This window comes from Triturus cristatus, chromosome 11 (assembly GCF_964204655.1).
Source record: "Triturus cristatus chromosome 11, aTriCri1.1, whole genome shotgun sequence".
Lineage (NCBI taxonomy): Eukaryota > Metazoa > Chordata > Amphibia > Caudata > Salamandridae > Triturus > Triturus cristatus.
In genome coordinates this window covers 970062924-970088924 of record NC_140594.1, presented here as the reverse complement: position 1 = coordinate 970088924, position 26001 = coordinate 970062924, and the positions used below count along the sequence as shown (strand labels likewise).

The following is a 26001-nucleotide window of genomic DNA, read 5'->3' as shown; positions in this document are numbered from 1 at the left end:
AGGGTATTTCTCCAGATTGGAACCACATAGAATTGGGAACAATAGTCTCAGCGTCTCAAAACTGTTCCCCAAGGGATATTATCGCTAAGGCCCAACAGGTGTGTTGATAACCGATATACCCAACGCTGTTCCTTTTCGAACAGTGAAGATGATTTCACTTGTTCAATGATGGTCCACTGTAGATCATCCGCAGTATGATTAAAACGTAGGAGGTGATCAGTCAGTTTTGTCGCACTTCTTTTGCATCGGACATTACTCCGATGTTCCCCAATGCGTAACTTGACCTTCCGTGTGGTCATGCCCACGTATTTTAGATCACATGGACAAGTGATTAGGTAGACCACATCAGTCGTATTGCAATTGGTGTGACTACGTTGAATCCAGGTTTTTCCAGTTTCCAAAGTTAAAGTTTTGTGGGGGACGTGAGGTGGCACACACTACATGACCCACAGGGGTAATGGCCAAGAATAAGGTGGTAGGCCCCAGGTGTCAAGAACCGAGATTGCAGTTGGCTTGTTACAGATCCTCGGTCTCGTATGAACAAGCGAGTCTTTGATACTCATAGCTTTCTTATAAGAGAATAAAGGTTTGTCCCATTTAATATTATTGCTCTCCAAAATCCGCCAAGGTATACCCTTGCTTGGTTTGGTGTACACCCATTCATTTGGGGAGAGGATGTGGTCTAACGGCTAGGTCGGTCGACCTAAATTCTGTGAAACCGGGTTTGAGTTTTGGCAATGACGCTCAACATCCTGTGATTCTGGGCAAATCACTTAATCTCCCCAAGCCTAACAAAGATGTATGTATATCCTTGTGTAACGCAACTTGTGCTCATGTAAAGCGATCTGATACCGGATACCTTCGGGTGAAGTTCAGGCTATATAAAACGCAGCATTTTTTTTTCTGAGATGTTATCATTTGAAAAAAAGGGCTCCCGCAAGCACCAAAGAGTTCAAATTTTGTGATAGCTCAACAGTTGAATAGGTGTTTTTGATTTGCCTGCTACTTAAGCATGTTTGTCTGATTTGCACTACATTTGATGGACACTTAGTATATTTAGCTTTTTCTTGGTATTTTTAAATTTGTGCAGATTTGTCAAGGGAAGGCAGTTAAAAGTTGGTATCAAAACAGTGTATATTTGCTAGTAACTGCCAAATTTCATGCAGATTCATCAAAGCGTGCCATAGACATTTAGCACGTTTAGTCTTCTGTGGGTATAGCAAATTTGAAGCAAATCCATCAAGTGCAAAGTTAAAAAGGGGCAAAAATGTTTTTATTTTAACAACTTTAGATTTTTCTTATGAACCACATGAAATTTAGCAGGTTGTTAGGTTATGCGTAGTACAGGAGTTTCGGAATTCATGCTTTTCTAAGTGTGGGAGGGCAAAGGTAAGAGGCGCTGGTGGGAAATCATTCATTTGCTTTCAACTTTAGTACAGGTTCATTCATTTGCATGACACTTGGCAGAAATTGAGCAAGTTTATCTTTCTATTGATATTTGCAATCCTTCAATGCGTGCTCTGATAAAGATTGGGTACGAAAAAAATTGCTCATTTGTTAACACTGGTGGGTTTCCTGATATTTTACAAGTTGTTACTAAGTTAAGTCCAGTGCAAATATTTAATGTTTCATTGATAAAAGATAGGGGGGCAAAGTTATAAGGGGGACAAAAAAACCTTTGATTAACTGATAACTTTGTTACTGTTTCAAAGATCTGCACAACATTTAACTAACATGATAAACAGGGTTACTAGTGGGTGGTTAGACTTGACCCTTTTTGTATGATCACCCCCAATCTGCTCTTGCCTCATCTACCCTGTTTCCTGAATTAATTTTTGTTAGCAGTGCTACATTGCACAGAGCTCTAATGCAAACTAGTGCTAGTAAAAGGTACTACATGTAACCAGGGCTTGTAAATTGAATGCTACTAGTGGGCCTGCAGCATTCATCGTGGTACCCTCTAAAGTAGCCTTTCTAAAACATGTCTCAGGCCTGGCACTGCAATCTGTAGTACAGTTTTAAACTGCCTGTTCGGGCTGACAAAATAGACCCCTTGCCAGGCCTAAAACTCCCTTTTTAGTACATGTAAGTCACCCCTAAAATAGGCCCTCTGTAGTCCATGGGTGCAGGGTGCATTATATTCAAAATGTTGGACATGTGGTTAGAAGTTTTGCATGTCCTCCTAGTAAAAAACCCTAAATTCGTTTTCACTACTGCAAGGATTGTACCTCCCATTTGATAACATTGGGTTACTTTATGTTGCTCAGATATTAATTTATCTTAAAGAAATGAAAAGGTAAGGAGTTTGGCAAAACAGGAACATGTTGGTTTAATTAATTTCAATGGCAGGGAGAGTCCACAAAATGTGTCTGAGGAAAGTCTCTGCGAACAAAATATTTGGGCAGTTTTATATACATCTTGTGAGATTTAGTAAAGCAATTTCTGCATTCTTGAAAAGCATCTGAGTTGTGAATCAACAAGTTTGTGAATCTGGTATGGGCAAGAAGGCTCTCAACCTTTGGCAGAGCTAGTGTAAGCCAGTGTGTGTGTGTCCAGATGTCTGGCTTGAACACGTGATCACCACATGTGGTGTGCATGTCATGTCCTGTTTGGCTGAGAGTTTCTTTCTTCATGTGATACTTACTTTTGTGGTATTTTTGGGGAATGCGAGCCTCTGGCCAAAGGTGTTTTATTAGGGCCAATTGCTGTCAACTTGTTTGTGGTGTAACTATCTATCCATGGAATCGATCAGCACTTTTCCTATGTGTACATTTGTCCTGGGTTAAGAATGGATCCCACTTGTGACCTGTTATTCGATAGGCGTGGGTGTGGGTTGCAAGGCCTGTCTGACCACGAATCGCTGACTCTGGGTTGATGGGGAGTTCACCATGGGTAATTCCGACAGCAATGGTGCGAGCTCACTGGTACTCCTGCAAATATTATAGGCGTAACTAGTATCAATGTTATCGACATTCACAATATTGCGTGTACACCTGTCATAGCATACATTAATATTGCATTTACTGGTATTGAAAGTTATGCGTTCCTAGATCATGATGTACATTGACATTGCTTTTACTGGTAACATTGTCAATCGTACATGGATTATGGCATACTTTGATATCGTCACTGTCTGCATCAGCTAGTTTGTGCTTGCTCAGATGATAGCACACATTGACATTGCATTTATTGGTATTGCCGTTGTCGGGCCTCCACATATCACGGTATTCATTAACATTGTATTTACCAATCCCAACAATAGAATGTATGCAGGGCTGATATTTTATTAGGAACAGATAGAGATGCCAAGTTTGAATTGAATTGTAATTTTAAACCCTCTTTTTGGTTCAAAACGTTTTACTAGAGTTTAAACACAAGAGAAGTGCAAATAAAAAAATGCAAGGAGTGATGCAGGCTAGACAATGAAGAACATATGCAAAAGGTATCAAGGAGCATATAAACCTCCAAATACATTTGAAAAGGTTATGTATTAGCTGGAAAGAGAAAAGGGAAAAGAGGATGGCGAAGGAGGGTTCAGGGGTATTCCAGTGGAGCAACTTCTACAAAAATAAACCAGATGAAATGGAAAAAGAGACTAGGCACGAAAGACATTCCTAAACGTTTTCAGGTATTAGAGGTATTCGAATTGGAGGTTCCGGAATCTAGAGCGCAATGTTGAACATAGTTGTCCAAAGTTTGCCAGACTGCACTGGAGATAAACTGAGAGGAATGACTATGAAGATAAAACACTCAGGCCCACCAAGTGTTGAAAGAGATGTGTTGGAAGCACTTCCATTCTGTCAGAATCACTTTGACTGCAATAGACAAAAGTAATTCCAGTAATGACATGTCAGACTTGTCTAAAAGGGAGAGTAATAGTTGAAGCCCAGGGGTCCAGTTTAACAATCAACAAATCAATGGGAACATTACAAATACTTGACAAGTAATTCTGTAAAGAAGTCCAATAGTCTGCTAATAGCATACAATCAAAGAACATGTGTTGATGTGTTCCTGGTTCCAAACCACAACCCCAGCACCCATTATTATCTCTTAACCTCAATTTGTATAGTCGAACATGAGTACAATGAAGCAAATGCATTGTAAAGAATTTAGATTGGATCATGGCCGGAGCAATTTTATTATGAAGGGAGAGATTCCCAATCAAATACCAGTCATTCGGCAAGATATGATAAAAAAAAACCATATCAACGTGTTTGGACCATGTGTATAAATGGATGAACACTGTGGAGCTGATGGTTTCGATACAAATCTGCGAAATTGGGAAGCTACATGCCCTGTTCGTATCCACAGGGTTAGGAGATTAGATAAAGATAAGTAGCTAGAAAATTTGAATTTTGACACCTTAACCTTCAAAAAGCTGTAGATGTCTAGCTTAGTAAGATCATATTTTGTGGCAAGAATTGAAAAAGGAAGAGGATCACCATTAATATCGTGAAGGTCCTGAATAATCTTACTGCCTTTAGAAGCCCAAACATTCGAAAGGTGAGGATCAACATCAAAAGGGAGTTTTGGATTAAACCAAAGGGAAGACCTCCTAGAGCTATTGAAGCGACTCTCAAGCCATTTGTCAATGGCCTTAAGAGCAGAAACACTATCTGAGAGGATACAATGAGAATGAGAGGGGACATATTTCGTCGTGGAAATGAAGGATGACAGACTATAGGGGAACAAAGAGATCGTTCAATATGTATCCATGGTGGAGAATAAAGTGACTCCAGAGAAAACCAAAGCGCCCCTTGAGAGCTAGGAAGGCCTTTTTGTTCAGGTACCATTCAGGAAGTTGCAACCACCCAGTGAAACAGGTTTCCTAAGAAATATATACGAGAAGTTTGTCAAGTTCATGGAAAAAAAAGTGGTTGTTAGTCTTAGAGGTAGCATTGAAGATAAAAAATTAACTATCAGTGTAATCGTCATTTTAAGGGTAACTTAATCTTCCCACCAGGAAATGAATTTGAGAGACCAGTTATTAAGAAGGTTTTACACTTTGCATAGTATAAATGATTCATTAAAGGAAACGGTTTCCAGCAATCTCTACAAAACTAGACACACAAATATTTAAGGCAAGAGGACTGCCACATCAGACCTGAAAAACCAAGTGGGAGGGAAAACAAACAGAGTTGAGAGGGAATACCTCTATTTTATTCTTATTTAGTGTGTCGCCATAGAACTTTGGATCTAGGATTATACCAATTATCGAGTGAATAGCCAGCTCACCATCTTCTGTGAAAATGAGAATATAATCTGCATATAAAGCCATCCTAAAATTAAGACAACCAAATTGAAGGCCTTTAATGTTGGGTTCAGAATGAAGAAGTCTAAGTAGAGGATCAACAGTAAGTAAGAAATGTAGGGGAGACAATGGGCACCCCTGTCTTGTTTCTTGATGTAGGTCAAAGAAATAAGTGGAGCCGTTAATTCTAAAGTTTGCCTTGGGGTTTGGGTGCACATATAAGATCCTGTTATTAAAAGAGGAGCCTAGATCATGAGTTTCCAAAACTGCATGTAAGATAGGCCAATAGACCTTATCAAACACTTTTTCTTCATCAAGAGCAATTGCAGCTGAGTGAAGTGTTAACAGAGAGGCTTTTTCTATAATATGACAGAAGTTATAGATGTTCTCTCTTACGAGATAGCCTTTGACAAAGCCAGTTTGAGAGTTCTGAATTAGATTCGGGATACATGTATCCAATATGTTGGAAAGCATCTTTGCATACATTTTGGCTTCCATTTTTAAAAGCGAAATAGGACAATAATGTTTAGTATCGGAGTGTTGGTTGCCCTCTTTCGGAATGATCACAATAGTGGCCTCGTAAGTTATACATTCATACATTAGCATTTAAAAAAACCTTGCAAATTCACTGAAAAAACCATAGGTTTCAGGCACGTTATAGTTAGGAATTAGCATTTAAAAAACCTTGCAAATTCACTGAAAAAAACATAGGTTTCACACATGTTATAGTTAGCTGGACATTTCACTCGTAAAAAAACAATGAAATTCCCCCATTATAGTTAGTTCAGCTAACTATAAGTCGCGCGCCCGCAATCCACTGCTGATGACGTCACATATTACATCAAAAGGGGCACGGCCTCGACCACCTCTCTGCAACGCAGCGGAGCGGTGCTTACTGGAAGCACCTGGTGGGCTAGTTGGCCCCCAGGGTCCCTCAGGATTGAAGGGGAATTATTTCCCCAACTTAAAATGCGCCACAGGGCTTGTTTGCACACGTTAACTCAGGCCCCGTCCCCTCCCTTTACCACTGTGTAAACACGCCCTGTGGCCGTTTTTAGTTGGGAGATTAAGTTCATTTGAATCCTGAGGGTCACTAGGGTCCAACTAGCCCACTAGGTACCTCCAGTATGCGCCACAGAGCTGCGTTGCAGAGAGGTGTAAAAAGTGGCACGGCCTGGACCACCTCTCTGCAGCGCAGCTCAGTGGCGCTTACTGGAAGCACCTGGTGGGTTAGTTAGCCCCCAGGGGCCCTCAGGATTGAAGGGGAATTATTTCCCCAACTTAAAACGCGCCACAGGGCTTGTTTGCACATGTTAACTCGGGCCCCGTCCCCTCCCTTCACCACTGTGTAAACACGCCCTGTGGCCGTTTTTGAAGTTGGGAGATTAAGTCCCCTTGAATCCTGAGGATCCCTAGGGGCAAAATAGCCCACTAGGTACGTCCAGTAAGTGCCATTGCAGAGAGGTGTAAAAATGGGCACGGCCTGCGCCACTTCTCTGCAAAGTAGAGCAGTGGCACTCACTGGAAGCACCTGGTGGGCTAGTTGGCCCCCAGGGTCCCTTAGGATTGAAAGGGAATTATTTCCCCAACTTAAAACGCGCCACAGGGCGTGTTTGCACACGTCACCTCAGGCCCCGTCCCCTCCCTTCACCACTGTGTAAACGCACCCTGTGGCCGTTCTAAGTTGAGAGATTAAGTCCCCTTGAATCCTAGGGGTCCCTAGGGTCAAACTAGCCCACTAGGTACCTCCAGTAAGCGCCACAGAGCTGCGTTGCATACAGGTGTAAAAAGGGGCGTGGCCTCAGAACACCTGTCTGCAACGCAGCTCCATGGCACACACTGGAGATACCTGTTGGGCTAGTTGGCCCTCAGGGACCCTCAGTATTGAAGGGGTATTAATTCCCCAACTTACAACTGGCCAGGGGGCGCGTTTGCAGAGTGCTGCAAGGAGGGGGCGTGGCCTCCAGCATGATGCCGGTCTTTTATTTATTTTATTTTTTTAAGGAGGGCTGTGTCGCCCCCCTTCTTTTTCTAGTTTACTGGCCCTGGGGACCCCATCCCCCAGGGCCTGCACCCAAATTTTTTTTGTTGAAAAAAATAAATTTGGCCCTCCCAAGGCCTTAATCGGCCCCGGGGACCCCAACCCCCGGGTAATGTTTTTTTTTTAAATTTAAATTCTTTAGGAGGGGGCTGCGTTGCCCCCTTCCTCAGGCCACTTATGGCTCCGGGGACCCCATCCCCCAGGGACGGCCTTTTTTACTTATTTTAAAAATATATATATTTATAGAAACACCTAGGACATGCTGGACAAACCGTATGTACCTATCACCATGACGATTTGCGTGATATTCATTAAAAGGCGACTATGCATAGAATGAATCCACATGGAATGTATTTACACCGCTAGTGAAGCTCTGACGTGTCCAACGCCCTACCGTGCCTAATCCCGGCGCCCCCGCCGGTGGGTACTCTCCAAGTAGACACCCTTGTCGTTTATTTATACAAACATGGATAGCTATTGACGGGCACATTTAATATCCACGCACACCAAGCCATTCAAAGGGGATTCGACAAAAAGTCGACCAAACTATGCAAGAAACCCCCCTCACGGTTAATAAAAAACACATCCACCGCCGGATGTGTAATACTTCTTATTTTACTCTCTGGAAAGGAGACTAACCTCACTTGAGAGTCACAGCGTGCTCCTGGCTGAGCCCAATGCTGTGTTACACCCACCAGTGCCCGCCGATTGCCTCACACCTCTGTGTTGTATTCCACCAGCTAGTGCGTATGCTATGACAGTCTCTAGCCCATGTGCCATCCCGTAACAGTTGGCTCGCCCGGATGGTCCCATAGTCTGAAACGCCTGACACAAATAAAAAGTGGTACGAGGATTAGAACACCATATTGGCTCTTGATTTACTGCGGAATACTCGGATACACAAGATTAATACCACGTCGAGACTTTGAGATCTAAACAAAATTTGTTGACTAATGAGGATGGGCACTTAAAACAATTTTTAAACAAAAGAGATGTCTGAAATTACTAAAATTTAATACAGGATGGTATTACTGATTACATCATAGACAGGAACTAACTGACAAGCAAGTACTCCCTGGGCATTGCTGTTGTTGAATATATCCCTGGTCCTGATGAAGGTGGCGCTTATGCCATCGAAACGCGTCGACCATTGACCACTGACACCACCATCCTGCTTTTGCAGTCGTTTTGTTGGTCACAGGAGATTGTTTGTTTTAGATCTCCTATCTTCATCACAAAAAAACCTTCTTTTTCTTTTTTCTTTGAATTTTTCATCTGTGCGTGAAAGTGGTATGAGTGTGGATGTATATGAGATTGTGGGAAAATATAAAAAAATTTATGATTTATCTTAGTGTGTCCTAGGGACTACTGTTTGACAAAAGTTGACATGATGCACTATCATTGTAATGAATATAATCATTGATTGTTTAGTATAAAGAAATTATAAAGCAAGATATTTTTGATAATTAAAAGAAATGTATTGAATCTTTTAAGAAAAGTAGTAAACATAAAATAAAAATACAAAAATAATTAGCCTGATTGTATAGTGTATCATTGTTTTTAGGGCCCATTTCCCTAACACAATTGATTAGTATGATAAGAAATATAGGTCACGAGGGAGTCTTCTTAGCATGTTCACTATCTAGCCCATGTGCACTGTAACACCACCCCGTGAATGTCATGCCACACTTGCCTTTGCACGGGTTCTATTGCCCCATCTAACGTGCCTTCCTCGATGTGTATGTTATAACGCACAACGCAATGCCATACATATTACAATCTGGGATCCATATCTTTGTCACAGTGCATATACAACGTTACACTCCCCAGCACATATTTTATATTAAAACTTTAGAGACTAGTTATGTTACACAACACTGCCCTGTGCATATTACACTCCAAGGTGCATATCGCATAGCACGTGCTAGTGCCTGTGCTATCTCGCGCTCTCCAATGAATCTGTCATTGCCCACAAGGTATTGCATATTATATTTTACGCCCGCTTCACCTTATATCACACTTTTTGGTGCATAGTTTATACCATATACTACATCTAGTTTTCATTTTCAATCGTGCTCTCAGGACTATGTTCTATATAACACTGCGTCCACCTACCCTTTTCACGGGCATTACATTTTGCGATGGGGGTGGAGGGTCAGGGGGTGTTTCTGCCAAGTGAGCCCGGAGTCACAGTCACAAACGTCCTCTTCTTCCTGAATAAAAGTGAGATTATGCTGCATACTTGTTCATATTTTAAGTAGTTTGCACAGACACACATTTTAAAAACAATAAAGTTCCTAATACCCACCTTCTCTGAACAGTTAGCTTGCTGCCCCATCCACCTCCTCCCTATCCTCTGTTGTCTGAATCCATGGACTAGCCTCCTCCCTCCTGCCATGCATGGTCTGATGTGCTGCCACTGCCCTCCATTTAGCATGATGTACCAGTCCACTCCTCATGCCCTCCATTGCCCAATTATATGCCCATCATTGACCTCCTGCGTAGCCTCTGTGCTTAGCTTTCTGCCCCTATTCTCCTTCCCCCTGCCCTCCGATGTCTTTGTGCATGCCCTTGCTCCATCCATTTTGCCCACCATGTTCCATGGACCTGCCACTCCTATCTACTCTGAGTGTTCTGTTGAGCTGCCACTCCCCTCCCACCTGCCTAGCATTGTCAGATGACTGTAACCTGTCCCTGCCACCTCCACCCTGCCTGTCCACATGCCATGCCCTAGCCCCTTCCTCCTGTCCTCCATTGTCCATTTTACTGCCACACCCTGATGCCCTCCCTGATCTGTTGTGCTGCAACTGCTCCTCCTGCCTGCCCCACGCGGTCTGTTGTGAGGCCCCTTCCCCTGAACTCTCTTGTCTGTGCCCAGGTCCTGACCCTCCCTTCTATCCTCCATGGTCCTTTGTGCATGCCCCTGCACCATCCTCCTTGCCCATCATAGCCATTGTGCTGCCACTAACCCTCCCGCTTGCCATGCATGGTCTTCTGTGCTGCCATGGCCCCTCCCACCTTCCCTGTGTGGTCAGCCAGCTGCCCCTGACCCCCTCCCACCTTCCCTCCATGGTCTGTGTGTATGCCACCATAGTCTCATTGTTGCTCTCCATGGTGTGTCTTGTTTCTAGTGCCCATCCTGCCTGACCTCCATGGTCATCTTGCTACTCCTGCCCTGCCACCAGCCCTCTGTTTCCATGTGCAGACCCCCTATTCCCTCCCTCCTGGCTTGTCTGTTCCATTGTAATGCCCCTGATCGGTCCCTCCTGCCCTTTATGGTCTGTTATGCTGCAGCTTTCTCTCCTGTCTGTCCATTATGGTCAGCTAGCTACCATTGCCTCTTTCCCATCTGTTCTCTGTTGTCCATGTGCATGGTCCTGTCCCCTCCCTATTGCTTTCTATGGATTGTTGTGCTGCACTCCCGTCCCGCATGCGCTGTGTGGTATATTGTGCTGCTGCAAACCTTGATGCCTGCCCTGTAGGGTCAGTTTGGTGCACCTCTCTATGGCCCTCCTGTCCTCTGTTATCCGAGTCCATGTCCCTACCCACCATGATTCAATGTACCATACTTGCGAACATTTTGAACTTGGTAAGAGGGAGATTTTGAAAAAAAAACTGGGGTATTGATTTTCCCCTTTGAGTTACATTGAAAAAGAGGAGATTGTAGACAGGAGACAGATCAAATAAAGCCCATTTGAGCTTAAAAACATTGGACGTTTCCTGGCTGAAACGGGTCTGTTGGCATGTATGGTTGTACTACCACTGCCTCTTCCTTCTGCCCACAATGCTCTAGTATATTGCCACAGCCTCTCTTGCCAGTCCTGTATTGTTGGTTTGTTGCCCCTGCCCCCCTTTTTCACTGCCCTCCATAGTCTGTTGTGCTGCCACTGCCCTTCCTGCCTGCCCAGTGTGGTCAAATTGTTGCCTCTGCACTCTCCTACCTGCCTTCAATTTTCAGAGTCCGTGCCCCTGGCCTCTGTCTCTCAACAGTATCCCAATGAACAACTAGGTTGCTAACATTCTATATTTATTACAAAAGTGTGGAACGCCTGACGTCATCTTGATGTAATCAAAACTGTAATGCCTAGAGTATTTCCTTTAGAAAAGACATATATGAGAGGGTCTTATTTGCATCAAAATTATGGTTAGTGCTCTAAAAAACTAAAATGAGGACATATTTTCTGAGTTTTCAAATAGCGACAAAGAACTTTTAAATTATTTGTAATCTTTGTTTTTTTATCCAGTTGACCACTTGATTAAATGTTTCACCTTGGCGAGAGGATGTGGTGTTACTTCCAGAGCTGCAGACTTTGCAACTCGGGAACCAGGTTGGAGTTTCTGCTTCAGCTCAACATTCTGTGATTGTGGTCAAATCACTTAATCTCCCCATGTCTACAACCAAAATGAATTTGATCTTGTGTGATGTAACCAATGCTCATGTAAAGCATTCTAATACCTGACAAGTCTGCACTATATAAAACTGCAAATACACACTTCTGTCATTGGGCTACATGTGGGCTACATCTGGGTGATATTTGTGCTGCATTTAGGCTCTTTTGTGTCTGGTGGCCATCTTGGGAGATTTATTTGTTATGAAGTTTCCTAATTTCCTCATTTACTGCAGTCTCCTCAGTAGGAAATGCTTTCAGGTTTTTACTTTGATTCCATCAAGAAGGTATTCAGATATGTCACACGTTTGCCATAAATTCTGAATGTTAGCACTCTAGTTGCTCATTAGATCACTGTAGTAAAGCTACTGCTCACCACGGAAGTCTGCTGCTGGTATTCAAAGTGCATGTTTCAGTCTGCATGTCAGAATTTGTTTATAAAATAGAAGAGGATTTGAGAAGTCAAAATGTGCCCTAATTTTTCTTTCTGCAGAACTAATCATAATTTCTATGGCAAAATGAACCCTCTCATTTTGTTCCTTTGTAAATTAAGTGTTTTAAGTGTTATCACTTTATTCCAATCAAGATGGCTTCAGGTGTGCCATACTTTTGTCATAAGTAAGACTGTTAGCGCTCTAGTTGTTCGTTAGAACACTCTGGGACATTCTGTCATTGGGCTATACTTGGGCTACATCTGGGTGATATTTGGGCTACATTTGGGCTCTTTTGTCTCTGGTGGCCATCTTGGGAGATTTATTTGTTATGAAGTTTCCTAATATCCTCATTGACTGCAGTCTCCTCAGTAGGAAATACTTTCATTTTTTTACTTGGTTCCATCAAGAAGGCATTCAGATGTGTCACACATTTGCCATAAATTCTGAATGTTAGCACTGTAGTTGCTCATTAGATCACTGTAGTAAAGCTACTGCTCACCAGGGAAGTCTGCTGCTGGTATTCAATGTTTCAGTCTGCATGTCAGAATTTTTATATGACATAGAAGAGGATTTGAGAAGTCAATATGTGCCCTAATTTTTCTTTCTGCAGCACTAATCCTACTTTCTATGGCAAAATGAACCCCCTCATTTTGTTCCTTTTAAAATTAAATGTTTTAAGAATTGCCACTTTATTCCAACCAAGATGGCTTCAGGTGTGCCATACGTTTGTCATAAGTAGGACTGTTAGCGCTCTAGTTGTTCTTTAGAACACTCTGGGAAGCTGCAGTAGAACACAAAGGAATCAACTGACAGTCTCTGCCCTTGTTGGATGTACATGTTTTACTGAGAATGTCAGACTTCATTCTCGCATGACTGAGAAAGATAATGTGAATTTACGGAAAATATGCTCTCAGTTAGCTTATAGATCACCTTCCAAACCTCTGTGGGAAAAGCATGAGAAAATAGTTTTCTCTCAAACATGATTCATGATATCACAGCAGAAGGCTTTTTCACATGGTAAAATCACCTTAGAACACACCACAATCCCTAAAATGAGTATGGTACCATCAACAAATGATTTATAATGTAACTAAAGTCTTTAAACCCTCTATTAACTGCAATGCTTTTTAATGAGGTGCTATCATGTATATTGGTCCCAAGATGGCTGCCAACACTTCTTGGATGAAGTGCTGACAGCCAATCAGATCTCACGATGAGATGTGTGGTTAGGCTCCGCCCAGATATATGTGATTTTACTTTTGATTTTCTCAGGAACTACTGAACGGATTTACACCATTTAAGCAAAAGGCACATGCCTGACCTGAGGACTACCTCTTTGCCAAATTTCAAGTAATTCTGTTCAGCCGTTCGGGCTGTACCTTCGACTAAAAGTCCTATGGGAAAATGCATGGGGAAAACGCGTTTTGGGACCCCCCTTTTTTCTCAGCCCCCGCTTGACGAATCACCCCGAGACTTTCAGGGTAGGAGCTGAGCGGAGCGCCCCATTAGTTTTAAAAATTTCACAAAGATAAGTCAACCGGCGCCAAAGTTATTCAAAATAGAATTTTCAGATTTCCTATGGGAACTCGGTCCTAACTATAACTATCTACTGGCGACCGCCAGTAGATTATATATATATATATATATATATATATATATATATACACACCTACATTAAAATAATTGTAACCAATAAACTGGAAAATAATTAAAAATATAGCCAATTTAATTTACATAAAAGTAAACAATAGAAACAAATGTTTTACTGCAACTATCTTAACATTACATACATTTCAATGTACACTAAATATAAAGTTAAATACACAAACACATAATATATATTTAAACAATATTAACAAAACTATTAAATTCAAAGAATAATAAACTATTCCGAATCCAGTCTGTGCAACATTAGGTAAAGCGTTGGATTGCAGCGGGGTAAAATTTACTATTCCCTCTTTACTCTCTGCAACAGTAGAAAAAGGATTGGACTGCACAGGGTTTAAATTCACTATTCCCACTCATCTCGGGTCAACAGTAGGGAAAGCATGGGACTAAGGAAGGGTTACATTTACTATTCCCACTCCACCCACTCCAGTGTGTGAAACAGTAGGGAAAGTGTTGGACTCAGGAGGGGTAAAATTTACTATTCTCCTGCCAGTCTGTGCAGAAGTAGGAAAATTACTTCACTTCAAACACATACCATATTTTAATGCATGTTTTAATCGAACAAAACATATAAAACTATTAATATAAACGTTATATAAAACGAAAAATTTACATAATTATTTTTGATAAATAAAAAATGCTATTAATATCCCACTCTACACTACCACATATCTAACAGCCCACAATTACAATATAATACAAACAAAATATTATAACACAATTACCCTTTTAAGTAATAAATAAGGTAATTAATAAATGAATAATTGTTCAGTATCACTTAACTTCCTACCCTATCCCCCTAAAAACACAACACACACCTAATATATAACATAAAAAATGGTTATTAAATAATTTGCATAATTATAAATAAATTGCATAGTTTAATTAAAATTAATACTTAAAAATTAACTTCCCAACCTATACCCCTACAAACCCAACAACCTGCATCTAAAATACAATTAAAAACATTACACATCTTACATGATTATTTAAAAAATCATTAATAAAAATGTATAATTAATTTTTCATTAATTATACTTAATTAATTTCCCACCCTGTACCCCTGCAAACCTCATAACCCACTGCAAAACTATAAATTACTAACAAATTGCAACTATAAATAACTTATAACAAAATATATTTAGAAACATTTTCAATTCAATCCAAATAGACTTTATTCGGATTTCAAAAACCATCCATAAAAGCACAAAACCTAAGTTAAAATACACAGTTAAACGCTACAATTTTAGGCCGCGAATTAAAATAGCACATTAATATGACTTGCAAAAGCAACAATTAAAATACAATTATACGGTCTTACTAAACTGTACATTAAGCCATCATACGTGCAATATATAAAAATGTACAAAAATTTAACCACTAACTTTGTAGAGGTAAAGCAGATACGATGCATTGAGTTTATACAAATTGGCTTTAAAGTGCATGATGCATATGTAAACTAACATTGAGTTCGTGCAAATTGGCTTGAAGTGCAAAATGCATATATAAACCAACATTAAGTTTGTGCAAAATAGGCTCTAAAGTACAAAATGCATATGTAAACAAAATCACTCAATTTTCAAAGACCTGCGTGAACATACTATTGCGTTAAGAAAACCACTAACTCTAAAAATTAGTTCGTCCGATCCAAGCGTTAAAAAATGGCTATAAGCATGATTATGGTCAATCAAATCATGTTTCCTGCAGTAGGGGATTAGGTAGTGTTTTGTATATTTCCTGTAAAAACCACAGCCAAATATAAAATGGAGCATACTCTGTGTTCCACCAAGATCACAAGGGCAATGTAATTTTTCCAAATTTTTAGTGTAGCCCAGTGGAAAACAAATAAGGTTTACAATGCTCCTGTCCCTAAATCTAAATAATAAACTCCTGTTCCACCTGCCCAATTTTTTACATAAATAGGGCTGGGGTTGCGTCGGGGGTACAGTATGTAACTCCCGGATCATTAGATAATTTATTGTGGATAGTTTCTGTGAGTCCGCTCTTTCCCTCTCATTATAAAAGTATTGATAAAGTGCCCTTCTCACCAGGTTTTTATGAGAGCGGTCAATCTGTTCGGGATCTGTGAAAAGGTGACCATAGTTGACACTCACAAGGCTCCTTTCCACCGCGTTTATACAAGGGATTAAACTCGAGTTATCGCTTTTCAAGCAATCCATAATGATCTCACGAGAAAGGGAAGCTGCTGGGTTTTGCCAAATCCTTAACCAAAATAATGCAGGTCTAGCCCTTATAAAATCCTCGATGTAATGTAATTTTAGTTCTTTATGACATACGAAGGTAGGTGCACTGATAACCCCCCCCCAGGATCTTCCGACAGAATCTATTCTCTTCTCTTTGTAATTCTGAGCAGTTTGAGAATCCCCAGACTTCTGCTCCATATGTTCCAGTTGGGAGACATTGAGTCTGATAAATTTGTAATAGACTGGGAACCACATCGACCCGACGTTGTTGACGAAGGGAGGTAACAGAATTAATAGATTTAGAGAGTTTGTTCCTCCCCATTGCAACATGTGGTTGCCATGAACCGCTATTAGAGAATAGCAGACCCAGATAAGGGAAAGTGCAAGTGCTTTTTAAAGTATTTTGACCTATTGTAATCTTTGAGATTTTATCATTTTTAGGGCCGCAGGTCATTATAAAAGATTTGCTAAAGTTGGTACACAAACCTAGATCAGACATATAGTTAACAAATCCCGACATTAAAGTGCGCAGAGCATTCGGGGTGCGGCCCATAAGGACCGCATCATCTGCGTAAAGTAACGCCGGGATAGGTCTCTGATTAATGATAGGGACGTCCTTTGTCAGGTTACATAAAGAGTTAGTTAATTCATTGATGTATAATATAAAAAGCAAGGGGGCCAAGACACAGCCTTGTCTCACCCCCTTGCCAATTAAAATATCATTTGAGACCTCACCTTCGTTATTTATTCGTACTCTAGCTTTCAAATTGCGATGGAGGTTGGCTAAGAAGTGGACTAAAAATTCATCTAAACCATAATTTAAAAGGATAGACCATAAGCGAGAACGGTTTACAAAATCAAAAGCTGAGCTTAAATCCATAAAACCAAAGTATAAGGGGGATTGTTTGGCTCTTGTATATTTAGCCATTAGGAGATTGAGATTCAGGCATTGTTCCACCGTACCAAGTTTACTCCTAAAACCCAACTGGCAACGATGGATGATAGAGTTCTCATCGGCCCAAGTACTAATTTTATTAAATAGAACCCTTCCAAGGACCTTCAGGTTGTTATCAATCAGAGATATTGGTCGATAACACCCCGGGTCCACCCTATTTCCTTTTTTAAAAATGGGTACGATGGTACTATTGGACCATGTCGAGGGGATGGATCTCTTACTCAAGTTATTAAAAAGATTACAGAGTAAGGGGGCCCAGAAACAGATGTTAGATTTTATCTGGTCAATGGACAAGCCGTCAGGGCCAGGAGCCTTATTGCCGGCACTATTGTCAATGGCTTCCTCCACCTCCTCTAATGTTATAACTATGGTACTATCAGGGAAGGTATCCTCGGTTGAGTCTCCAACCGCGGCATAAAGCTTAGAGAAATGATTAACCCATGAATCACCTGTGATATTGCAGTTTATCGGGGTAATGTTACTACCCAGGGCTCTCAAATCCTTTACTTCTCTCCAAAACCCTGTCGAGTCTTTTAGAACAGCAGTTTTAGTTAATTGTCCCAGTGGCTTATTAACAACTCCTCAGATCTAGCTTTTAATGCATGTTTATATTTAAGACGTAATGATCTGACGAGGGACACATCTCGAGGATTAGCTTCCAAGGCCCTTCTGAGCTCTCTATTAGCCCTCGAGCAATTGGTGTCAAACCATCTATGGTTGTATATGTTCTCTTTTGTGGGTTTGGAGATTGCCCTTTTTATAACTGCACATAAGTCACAAAAGGACTTGATTATATCAGTGCCGCCAAATGTTAAGCAATTAGCGATCAATAGGGGGTGATTCTTAATCACGTTAGCTAAAATCTCTTGGTTATCAATCCCTCTCCATACAATCCTAAGCCTATCTGTAGATGTAGAAATGTTTGAGGCCCCAATCTCATGTGGGCCTATAGGTTTTTTAATGGATTCGAGGTGAATTACTATTGGCAGATGATCACTGTATGAACTGCTAACAACCTCAGATTTAAGTAACACACTACTGAGGAGGGAGGAAGTAAACATATAGTCAATAGTTGTTAAACTACCTCGGCCAATGTAAGTGGGGGCCAGTACTTTTTCCTCAGCAATTCCACCATAGCCCATTACATCATCTAAATCCCTGCTATATATTAAGTCCAATAGTTCGGATCCTCGTCTACAAGGCGGGGATATAGAATGAATGTGAGCATTGAAATCTCCACCTACGCAAATACCATCAAAATGTCCATACTTTTCACCATTAGTAATTACATCGATAAAATTAAACAGTTCTAAAAAAATGGGATTAGGATGGTTAACAAAATCATTGTTATAAAAATTTATAAAACAAATCTTTAACCTTGCAGCATATTTCACGGCTATCAAGTGTTTACTGACCACATTTAATTGTTCAATTTTCACATCCTTGGAAATTTTTGCCCAGATAGATAGACCGCCACTGGGTCGCCCCATAGCAGGGGGTGGTACAATAAGGTTATGACAGAAAAAACCCTCCAATAATTGAGCACAAGTGCACCAAGTTTCTTGCAGCATTACCACATCAAAATTGCTTATCCAAGTAACCCATTCTTTAATTTTCATCTTTCCTGGAAGCCCAGCGATGTTCCAACTAATGATACTCAAGGAATCAATCGGTAAAATAATGGGCGAGGAAGGAAGGGCAATGGGAAGATCAGGGCATACTGCATGAGGAGGTACTAATCTACCTGAGCATATCTTGTCGGTACATGTAAGATTTGGTTCTTCCAAAGGAACAATGCTAGTCACTTCAACAGATATTTTAGGGGATGTTGATGATAGTCAATCTAGACTTCCTAAATCAGATAGTGCGGAAAATCTGTTAAATAAAGGAAAAATAGTAGGGGCCGTTTGAAGTTGTCTAAGGGGGGGCCTATAGAAATAACCCAATGGAAGGAGAGTTATTGCAGTGGCGAAACTGACGTGAGTGTTATGATAATCCATAAAAAATCTAACTGAATTTGGATGTCTAAAATTAATCACTATACAGTCCCCACTAATATTTTTGTACTGTCGACCTACCCAGCTTACCCGACGGGTTGATATAATTTCATTTGAGATGTCCCATCTTGCCCCTTTATGTTTGGTCAACCAATCGATACATTTGTTGTGTAGTTGAGACCATGACTCATTTTGACCTTCTTTAAGGGCAGGGACACCTGCTAAAACTAAAACATATGGGCTGGCTTCTGGGGGTAAGTGAAGTGGCGGCCCTTGATTATTAGTGGGTCTATTTTTTACAGATACACCTCCACTGTTGCTTGCGCCATCCATGGTAATGCCTGTCCTGGCTAGTGAGGTGGCTGATGGGATAGTAATGGCCTTGACATTTGAACTTGCAGTTTTGGCCGTTGCAATTTCTGCTACTTCAGATGGATCATAGGTTGGGCCAATATTCCGTACGGGTGGGGTATTAACTAGACTGCAGTCAGAAGAGGCATTTTTAGAAATAGTTGGGCCTTTGATGTTACTAGACCCAAAATCAGAAGTAACGGCCGCACCCCCCCCCTCATGCCATTACATAGTGATTCTAACTCCTTCATAAATTTCTCGCCCCGAAGAGCATCTAAACTGATAATGCCTTTCCTTTTAGTTTCCTCTTTTTTGACAAGGTTTTCGATTTTATCTAGTCTCTTAAAAATAGTATTAAATTGTTTGGCTATTTGAACTTCGACTTGTTTAAAAATGGTGTCTACAATGGTTTCAATCAAGTTGCCATTGGGTTTAGGTTGGATGTTTCGATCGAAAAACTCAGTCTGCGTACTGACAGTTATCAGTTCCCTCAGAGGGCAACATGAAGTCCCCACAGGAACCTTTGTCCAGAACTGAAAACTGTGGTCTACAGGTAAAAGCAGGGAGTCTCTCAATACCTTTGTCCAATAGTGATAGTGGAGGCGATAAATCCTCTGTGAAAATTGGTGTAACTATTTCGCAGTCTTTATCTTTATTCCACATACTCTGTGGGGTGGGTTGGTTTCTACAGCGACTTGGTTGTTTCCTTTTATTTACGGTACTTTTCACAGGGCCTCTCTTACGTTTTTCCCTTGCTGTTTTATTAGTACATAACGTTGAATCTGTTTCAGGTACCACTAAACAGTCAGTGGCAAGGGTAGTCACCAAACTAGTGGTTCCAATAGTAGGGGTTGATGTATCAACTTGAGCAGTTGGTTTGGTGACAATTACTGTAGGGGAAAGTGGGAGGCCCAGATTAGAAAAAGCCTTTGGGGATTGGGAACATAAGGGAGTAATAGTAGGTAGTCCAATGGACAATCTTCTTTCGGTATCCGCTATCTCATTGGTGACCATGGTAAGGGCATTGGCCAGCAATGTATCAAACGATGTGGGCAATTCAATGGGAGCAGCAGGGTCTACAGATGCGATCGTAGTTGTACGTTTCCCCATGTTCTGGTTAATTACCTTCGCAGTCTGATGTGAAAGGGGGATGGCCTGCCCGACCACTGGTGACCACTGAGGGCCACAAAGGGCCTGCCTTTTGCCCGGGCTTAGCCCGGCGAGTCCCGCGCGCGTCCCGCGTCACGGGGGGCGGGGTCAATTAAATAGCGCCTCCGGGCACGCGAATTCCGTTGGTCGGTGTCCCAGGGGATCCTGGGTATTGTGGTCCTATGAGCGCTCCCCCCACACGGCGGTCGAGATGGCAAACGACAGCAGGAGGGAGACGCTAGAACCACCGAGACAGCCGATACCCCCAGAAATCAAGAGTCACACAGGTAGGTGCCAGGAGTCCCACAGCGTACTGGATACAGCCCCCACATTAACAATTATACAAACCATATATAACATAAGCAATTAAAATATCTAAAACACAAAGAAAATTAAAAATCAATATTTTTTACAACTATACTATTGAAAACGAAATTCTTGAAAATGACGTACCTTAGAGCATCCATATTCTTGTAAGGAATATTTAATGAGGATATTTATAGGACCCGATATTTAAGACTATTTTTGTGTCACCTGATATTTATGATTCTATATTATGTCAAAATATTGAGTCAAGACTGTCCGTGTGAAACCCTCAACGGCTGATTGTAAAACTGGAATTTACCTTTTCAAATTTAGTAGTTTGTGAAAACATTTACATTTTCAGCCCATGCTTTGACCAAGTCTCTAGGTCTCATGTTTGGACATTAGTCTGATTGGTTAGGTAGGTCAAACCTTCCACTGAGTATGTTTTCCTACTAACTACTGACTCTGACCCTTCGCTAGGTTTTCACCATATTTTTCTCAGCTTTCATGGGAGATGGATTACTTAAGTGGACAATATAGCACTGTTGACTTGTCTGTTTAGGTTTACGACTGTCTTCCATTTTCCCTTTCAGATGCAGCTAACCTAAATCGCTCAGAGGCTACCATCTTGTTGTTTACAGCACTTTACAAAAAAAAGTTAGCAAAATAAAAAATGGCATTCTTAAAGCTAGATAAGTTTAAAAATAAGGTATTTTATTGCAGTGAAACTATACTAAGAATTTCAACCTTGATGGCCTTATTCTTAAACTGTAGAAATGTGTATGCATAAGTGGCAGTCACAGCCTTTAGGGCATGGTGCTGTAAATGTTTGGGGATTTTTCTTTGCATTAAGAATATGCAAATGTATATTTTGCATGTGGAGAAAACACAAAGTGCAAATGACTTGGTAAATTCTTTCTGCTTGTCTCCCCATTGTCCCCATCAAGAAACCCTCTATCATTGCACCCTTCAAAGAGCTTTTAGCTGTCATTGAAGTCCTTGTATTCTGTATCTGCATGATGCCCTAGGTGTGAAGGATATGCCCAAATGTATGCCCGGGTATTATGGGTAGAATGTCCCCTTCTCCCTACACCACTGGAATCAAGATAAACCTCACTAATGAGATCCAAGAGGTCAGTGTTTATGATCCCATCTAATGTGGATTTGGTGTGGCAGTTCAAGTCACGCTGTTTTTGTTGGAGCGGGACAAAGTCTGATTTGTATATTGCTGGTCTCTTTCTGTAGTGGCACAGTAGCCGAGACAACAGTTGACTGGAATTTTTCCCTAAACCATTGCTATTGGCAGACTTTCGGTATCATTGCACTTGTCACCTTTTGAGTTTTCTGTAAACGTGCAGAAATTCTCAGGGTAAGAAGGGATCAAAGAATGATTTGTGAATGGCCACAAACGTATACGTTTTTGGTGTAAGAATTTCTGCACCCTGAATAGCCCATTTCCATACCCACAGAAGTGGATTTACATAAATTGATTGCTTTGTTTGAGTAAATATCTATACGAGTGCCTTAGTGACTTCTGTGTATTACAAATGTCAAGGAAAGGTCTAGCATCTCTAAATCATGGGATCCGATGGACCAATTGAAATGGCACCTTCTTTGTCCTGTTGAGCCCTTTTTTCCCACTGTCAAACATGAACTTTGTTTTGACTTATACAAGTAATTAGCATCAGCATACCTTTTTTTTTAGCTAAATTGTATTTAAAAGAATGCAGAAAAAGTAATAAATGATATACATTGATATTCAATTAGATGTCTAACCATAAGAGAAAAAATAGAATAAGATATTAAGTGAAGTATTGGATTAATCAAGCTACAATAATTGACGTACTTTTTGTCTGCAATTTTGGATTTTCTGCATAGTCCTTAAATATTTCCACAGTCACTAACTTTTCTTCCACTTTATGTATTGTCTTGCCTGGCAGCCCTTTCTTTTTTCATGATGGTCCTTTTGCTGCATAGTCCTCAGCTCCCTTTCTTGCATTAAATGTTCCTTGCATGTGGACTCACTTTCTGTTATCCTTTAATTTGCCTTTGCCTTTTTCTCTGCCACCCAGTTTGGAAAAAAAATCACCTCCTTCCAATTGCTGTTCTTGGTATTTTCCCACATTTTCTAGCTTTCATTTTCCGTACTAGCTATGAATAATGTATATATACTAAGATTGTGTTCTTTGAAAGCAATATTTATATTATTTAAAGGGTAACTATCTTTTATTTTTTCCAGCACATTCTTGAAAGTGGCTCAGATTCCTCCTCTGGACCCATCAGAATTTTCTGACGGTTGAGAAAGCGGATGTAACATATATCTGATGTCTAATGAGTAGACTGGTTTATTTGCTGTTGTGCAGCATTATGTATTTAATATATCAGCAAACTGATTCGATTTTTTGGGGGGGAGAATCAGTAGTAGCTTTGGACCTCAGAATGTATTTCTCCTTAGTTAATTAGGAAAACTCTTCCCATCAAACACGATGGTTTAGCTTTGCATTTCTGAAGCCTATAGATTTTGGTAAAATGGACTGAGTACAAGCATGCTTCTACTAATTGCCTCAAGCCACATAGTAAGGGGCAACCATAACATCCCTTTTTATTCAAATGTTTTGTAAAAGGCTGACCTGTAGGTAGCTGTTTTATGGCAAGTACATTCAATTCTAGTCAAACTTGATTGGATTGGATTTATTTAATGGGACATGCATACATTTTGACGCATACATTTTTAAGCATTTGCATAATGGTCAATTGGGAATTACGTTTTCTCATGAAAGTGGTACAGATTACTTTTTTTACAAAATGGTAGTGTGATCCCTAGCATCATCAAAACTATCATCTGTTTTTTAATTTATTTTAAATCTAACTACAGCAGGAATCCATTATAATGTTAATAAAGCTGTAGTATATTGGTACAGACCTATATCAGTTTAATTATAACGTGTTAGCATGTAATATTAAACAGCTTTAGCTGTAGCCGCACAAAAACTATGATTTGACTTCAGTATGTTTCCTGTCATGGATCTTTGATACTGCTGTTCCTACTTATAAAATGTAAAGGCATTATTATTAATGAAATGTTAAGTACAACTGTTAATCACTATTGGCATCAACATTTTATTGTAGCCACGCTCAAATTGTAAATCTCATCATTTGGGTGAATTTATTGATTTTGTTTGTCATATGTTTGAGGAAGGATATATTGGATGAACCTAAAGAATGTCAATTATGTGCCATAAATAAGGCTTCAGATGATCGTTCTCTGCCGTATTCTCAGCAAAGAAGTGTCATGAGTGCTTAAAATCACATTCATTCAGATAAAGAAAATCCAGTACCAACTTCACAAGAGTAAATAGACGTTACTCAAAAAGAAGATGCACTGTTTGATTTTGGTAGTATGCCTTCTAAAAACATTTGCAATATAATTTTAATTGAATATCACTCTTATTCTGTGGCTTATTCCCTACTCTTATGGCAGCATGTACTAACCTGATGTTACTTTCACGAGATACACAGCCGAAGATTTGCCACTTCTGCAAATTTTTTAAATGATTCAAAGATGTTTTAATCTTTAAAAAGTAATGCAAAGCCAACACCAGTGAAACAGATGACATAACTCAATAGACAGCGTCTTTGTGATTTTCTGTATGAAGTGAATGCTGCTAATGCCTCAAAATTCCTTTTGTATTACACTTTGACACCTACCAGGTGAATTAACAGGTGTTAATTGCCTTTTGTGGAATTCATCATTCTTCCCTCTTCCTGCCATTAAGGTCTGTTTACTTTGCTGACATGGTATTTGTAACTTGAAGTCTACAATATGCAATCTCATTTTGGTTCCAACTCAACAAGTATCCACTGCTGAAAACCATATACATTGTGAAATAAAAGATGAAGGTACATGAAAAAATATGTTTTCCACTTAGTGGGGTGATGCTAACATTTCATAGGTTATTTTTTTCAGGTTCAATATCTGAGCCATTACCTTGAATTTAGGAACCTATATTGTGTCAGTAAAGCCTAGTAGGCTTACAGGCCAACTGAGAACAAACACTCAGATAATGTAAGCAAGGAGAGGTGTTGAAACTGTATACTTTTCACCCCATTCTGCAAGCATGTCAGGGATTTGTTAGTCTATGTATGAACCTAATCCATTTTAAAAAAAAGTTGAGATTGTTGATGTATTCTCCAAATACAAATTGATGGCATTTCCAGCTTTGTTCCAGTCTCGTTTTTCCAAGCGAAAATAGCATGCCTACCATCATGTTCTTTGGCTTGACTAGGCCTAACACATCTTCATGACAATAGAACAGTGATTATAACACAAAATGTGGCTGTGGATAAAGTTAAAAATACATATTTGACACTTTTAATGATGCCACCTTTCAGTCTACCTGAAGGGTAATGTGAAACCAAGAAAATGACGAGTACTGTTCAGAAAACCATGTAAGCAAATGTAATTGTCATCTATATCTTTTGAGAATTTTTTTTTTCCTCCAAAGCAGCTTACTAGAAAGTTAATTAAAAAATTGTAATTTTAGGCAATGTAATTTTGTAATGCTTAAATTATGTAATTCATATTTGTATAGCGGTTGAACTCGTTTTTTCGATATCATGCTTGTTGTTCATGATGTGCCATTTTAAAAATGTACATTTTAGTTAAATACCTGCTATTGTGACAATTGATGTTTATTGTGAAGCGACATGTACATTGTGATGTTTAATTTGTGTATAAAAAAAGACATTATGTTAAAAGTTGCTGTTGAACTGTCCACTTTTTGTTCCACCTGCCATAGGTTTTAGCTTAATATTTTTGAGACCAAGTGAATTAAAATATACTCCTAATAAAGAAGTTTCACTTTGAGAAGTTGTTTTTCTAATAGTCTCTTCTGGAGCATTTGACTGTCTTGCCTTTCTTGGCATTGTGTTTCCATTCATAATATGGGTCTTGCTCATCATGTGATTGAGAGGAATATTGCATCTATGCTTAGGATTATCATCCTTGGATGCATCCTTCTCTGGCCATTCTATTTAGTATGCTCCTCATATAGGTTTCCCAGGAAGTGCTCTCTTCTCCAGTGTACCAAAGTTATGTTTGGGTCATTGAGGTGTGGCACAGATGGACTCATTGAACTGGGGGGAGCAATATTTATTTTCTCTTGTGATAGGAGTTGTGAACCTATCAAGGCTCTTAGCGTGGCCCCCAGTTTAACTTTGCGGTGGATTCACGGATCCTCCTTAAATAAATAATTAA

The 26001-nt window shown here is 40.1% G+C and overlaps 1 protein-coding gene across 6 annotated transcripts in view; it reads left to right on the top strand.

Annotated features, from left to right (window-relative positions):
- Positions 1 to 25593, top strand: part of LOC146785762 (G2/mitotic-specific cyclin-B3-like) — a 276524-nt gene extending 250931 nt beyond the window's left edge. For all 6 annotated transcript variants that reach the window (XM_085635021.1, XM_085635024.1, XM_085635020.1 and 3 more), the window contains one exon: positions 22984 to 25593. In XM_085635021.1, the coding sequence (XP_085491147.1) occupies positions 22984 to 23044 (61 nt within the window). In that variant the 3' untranslated portion in view covers positions 23045 to 25593. The remainder of the gene's footprint in view (positions 1 to 22983) is intronic.
- Positions 25594 to 26001: the final 408 nt, after the last annotated feature.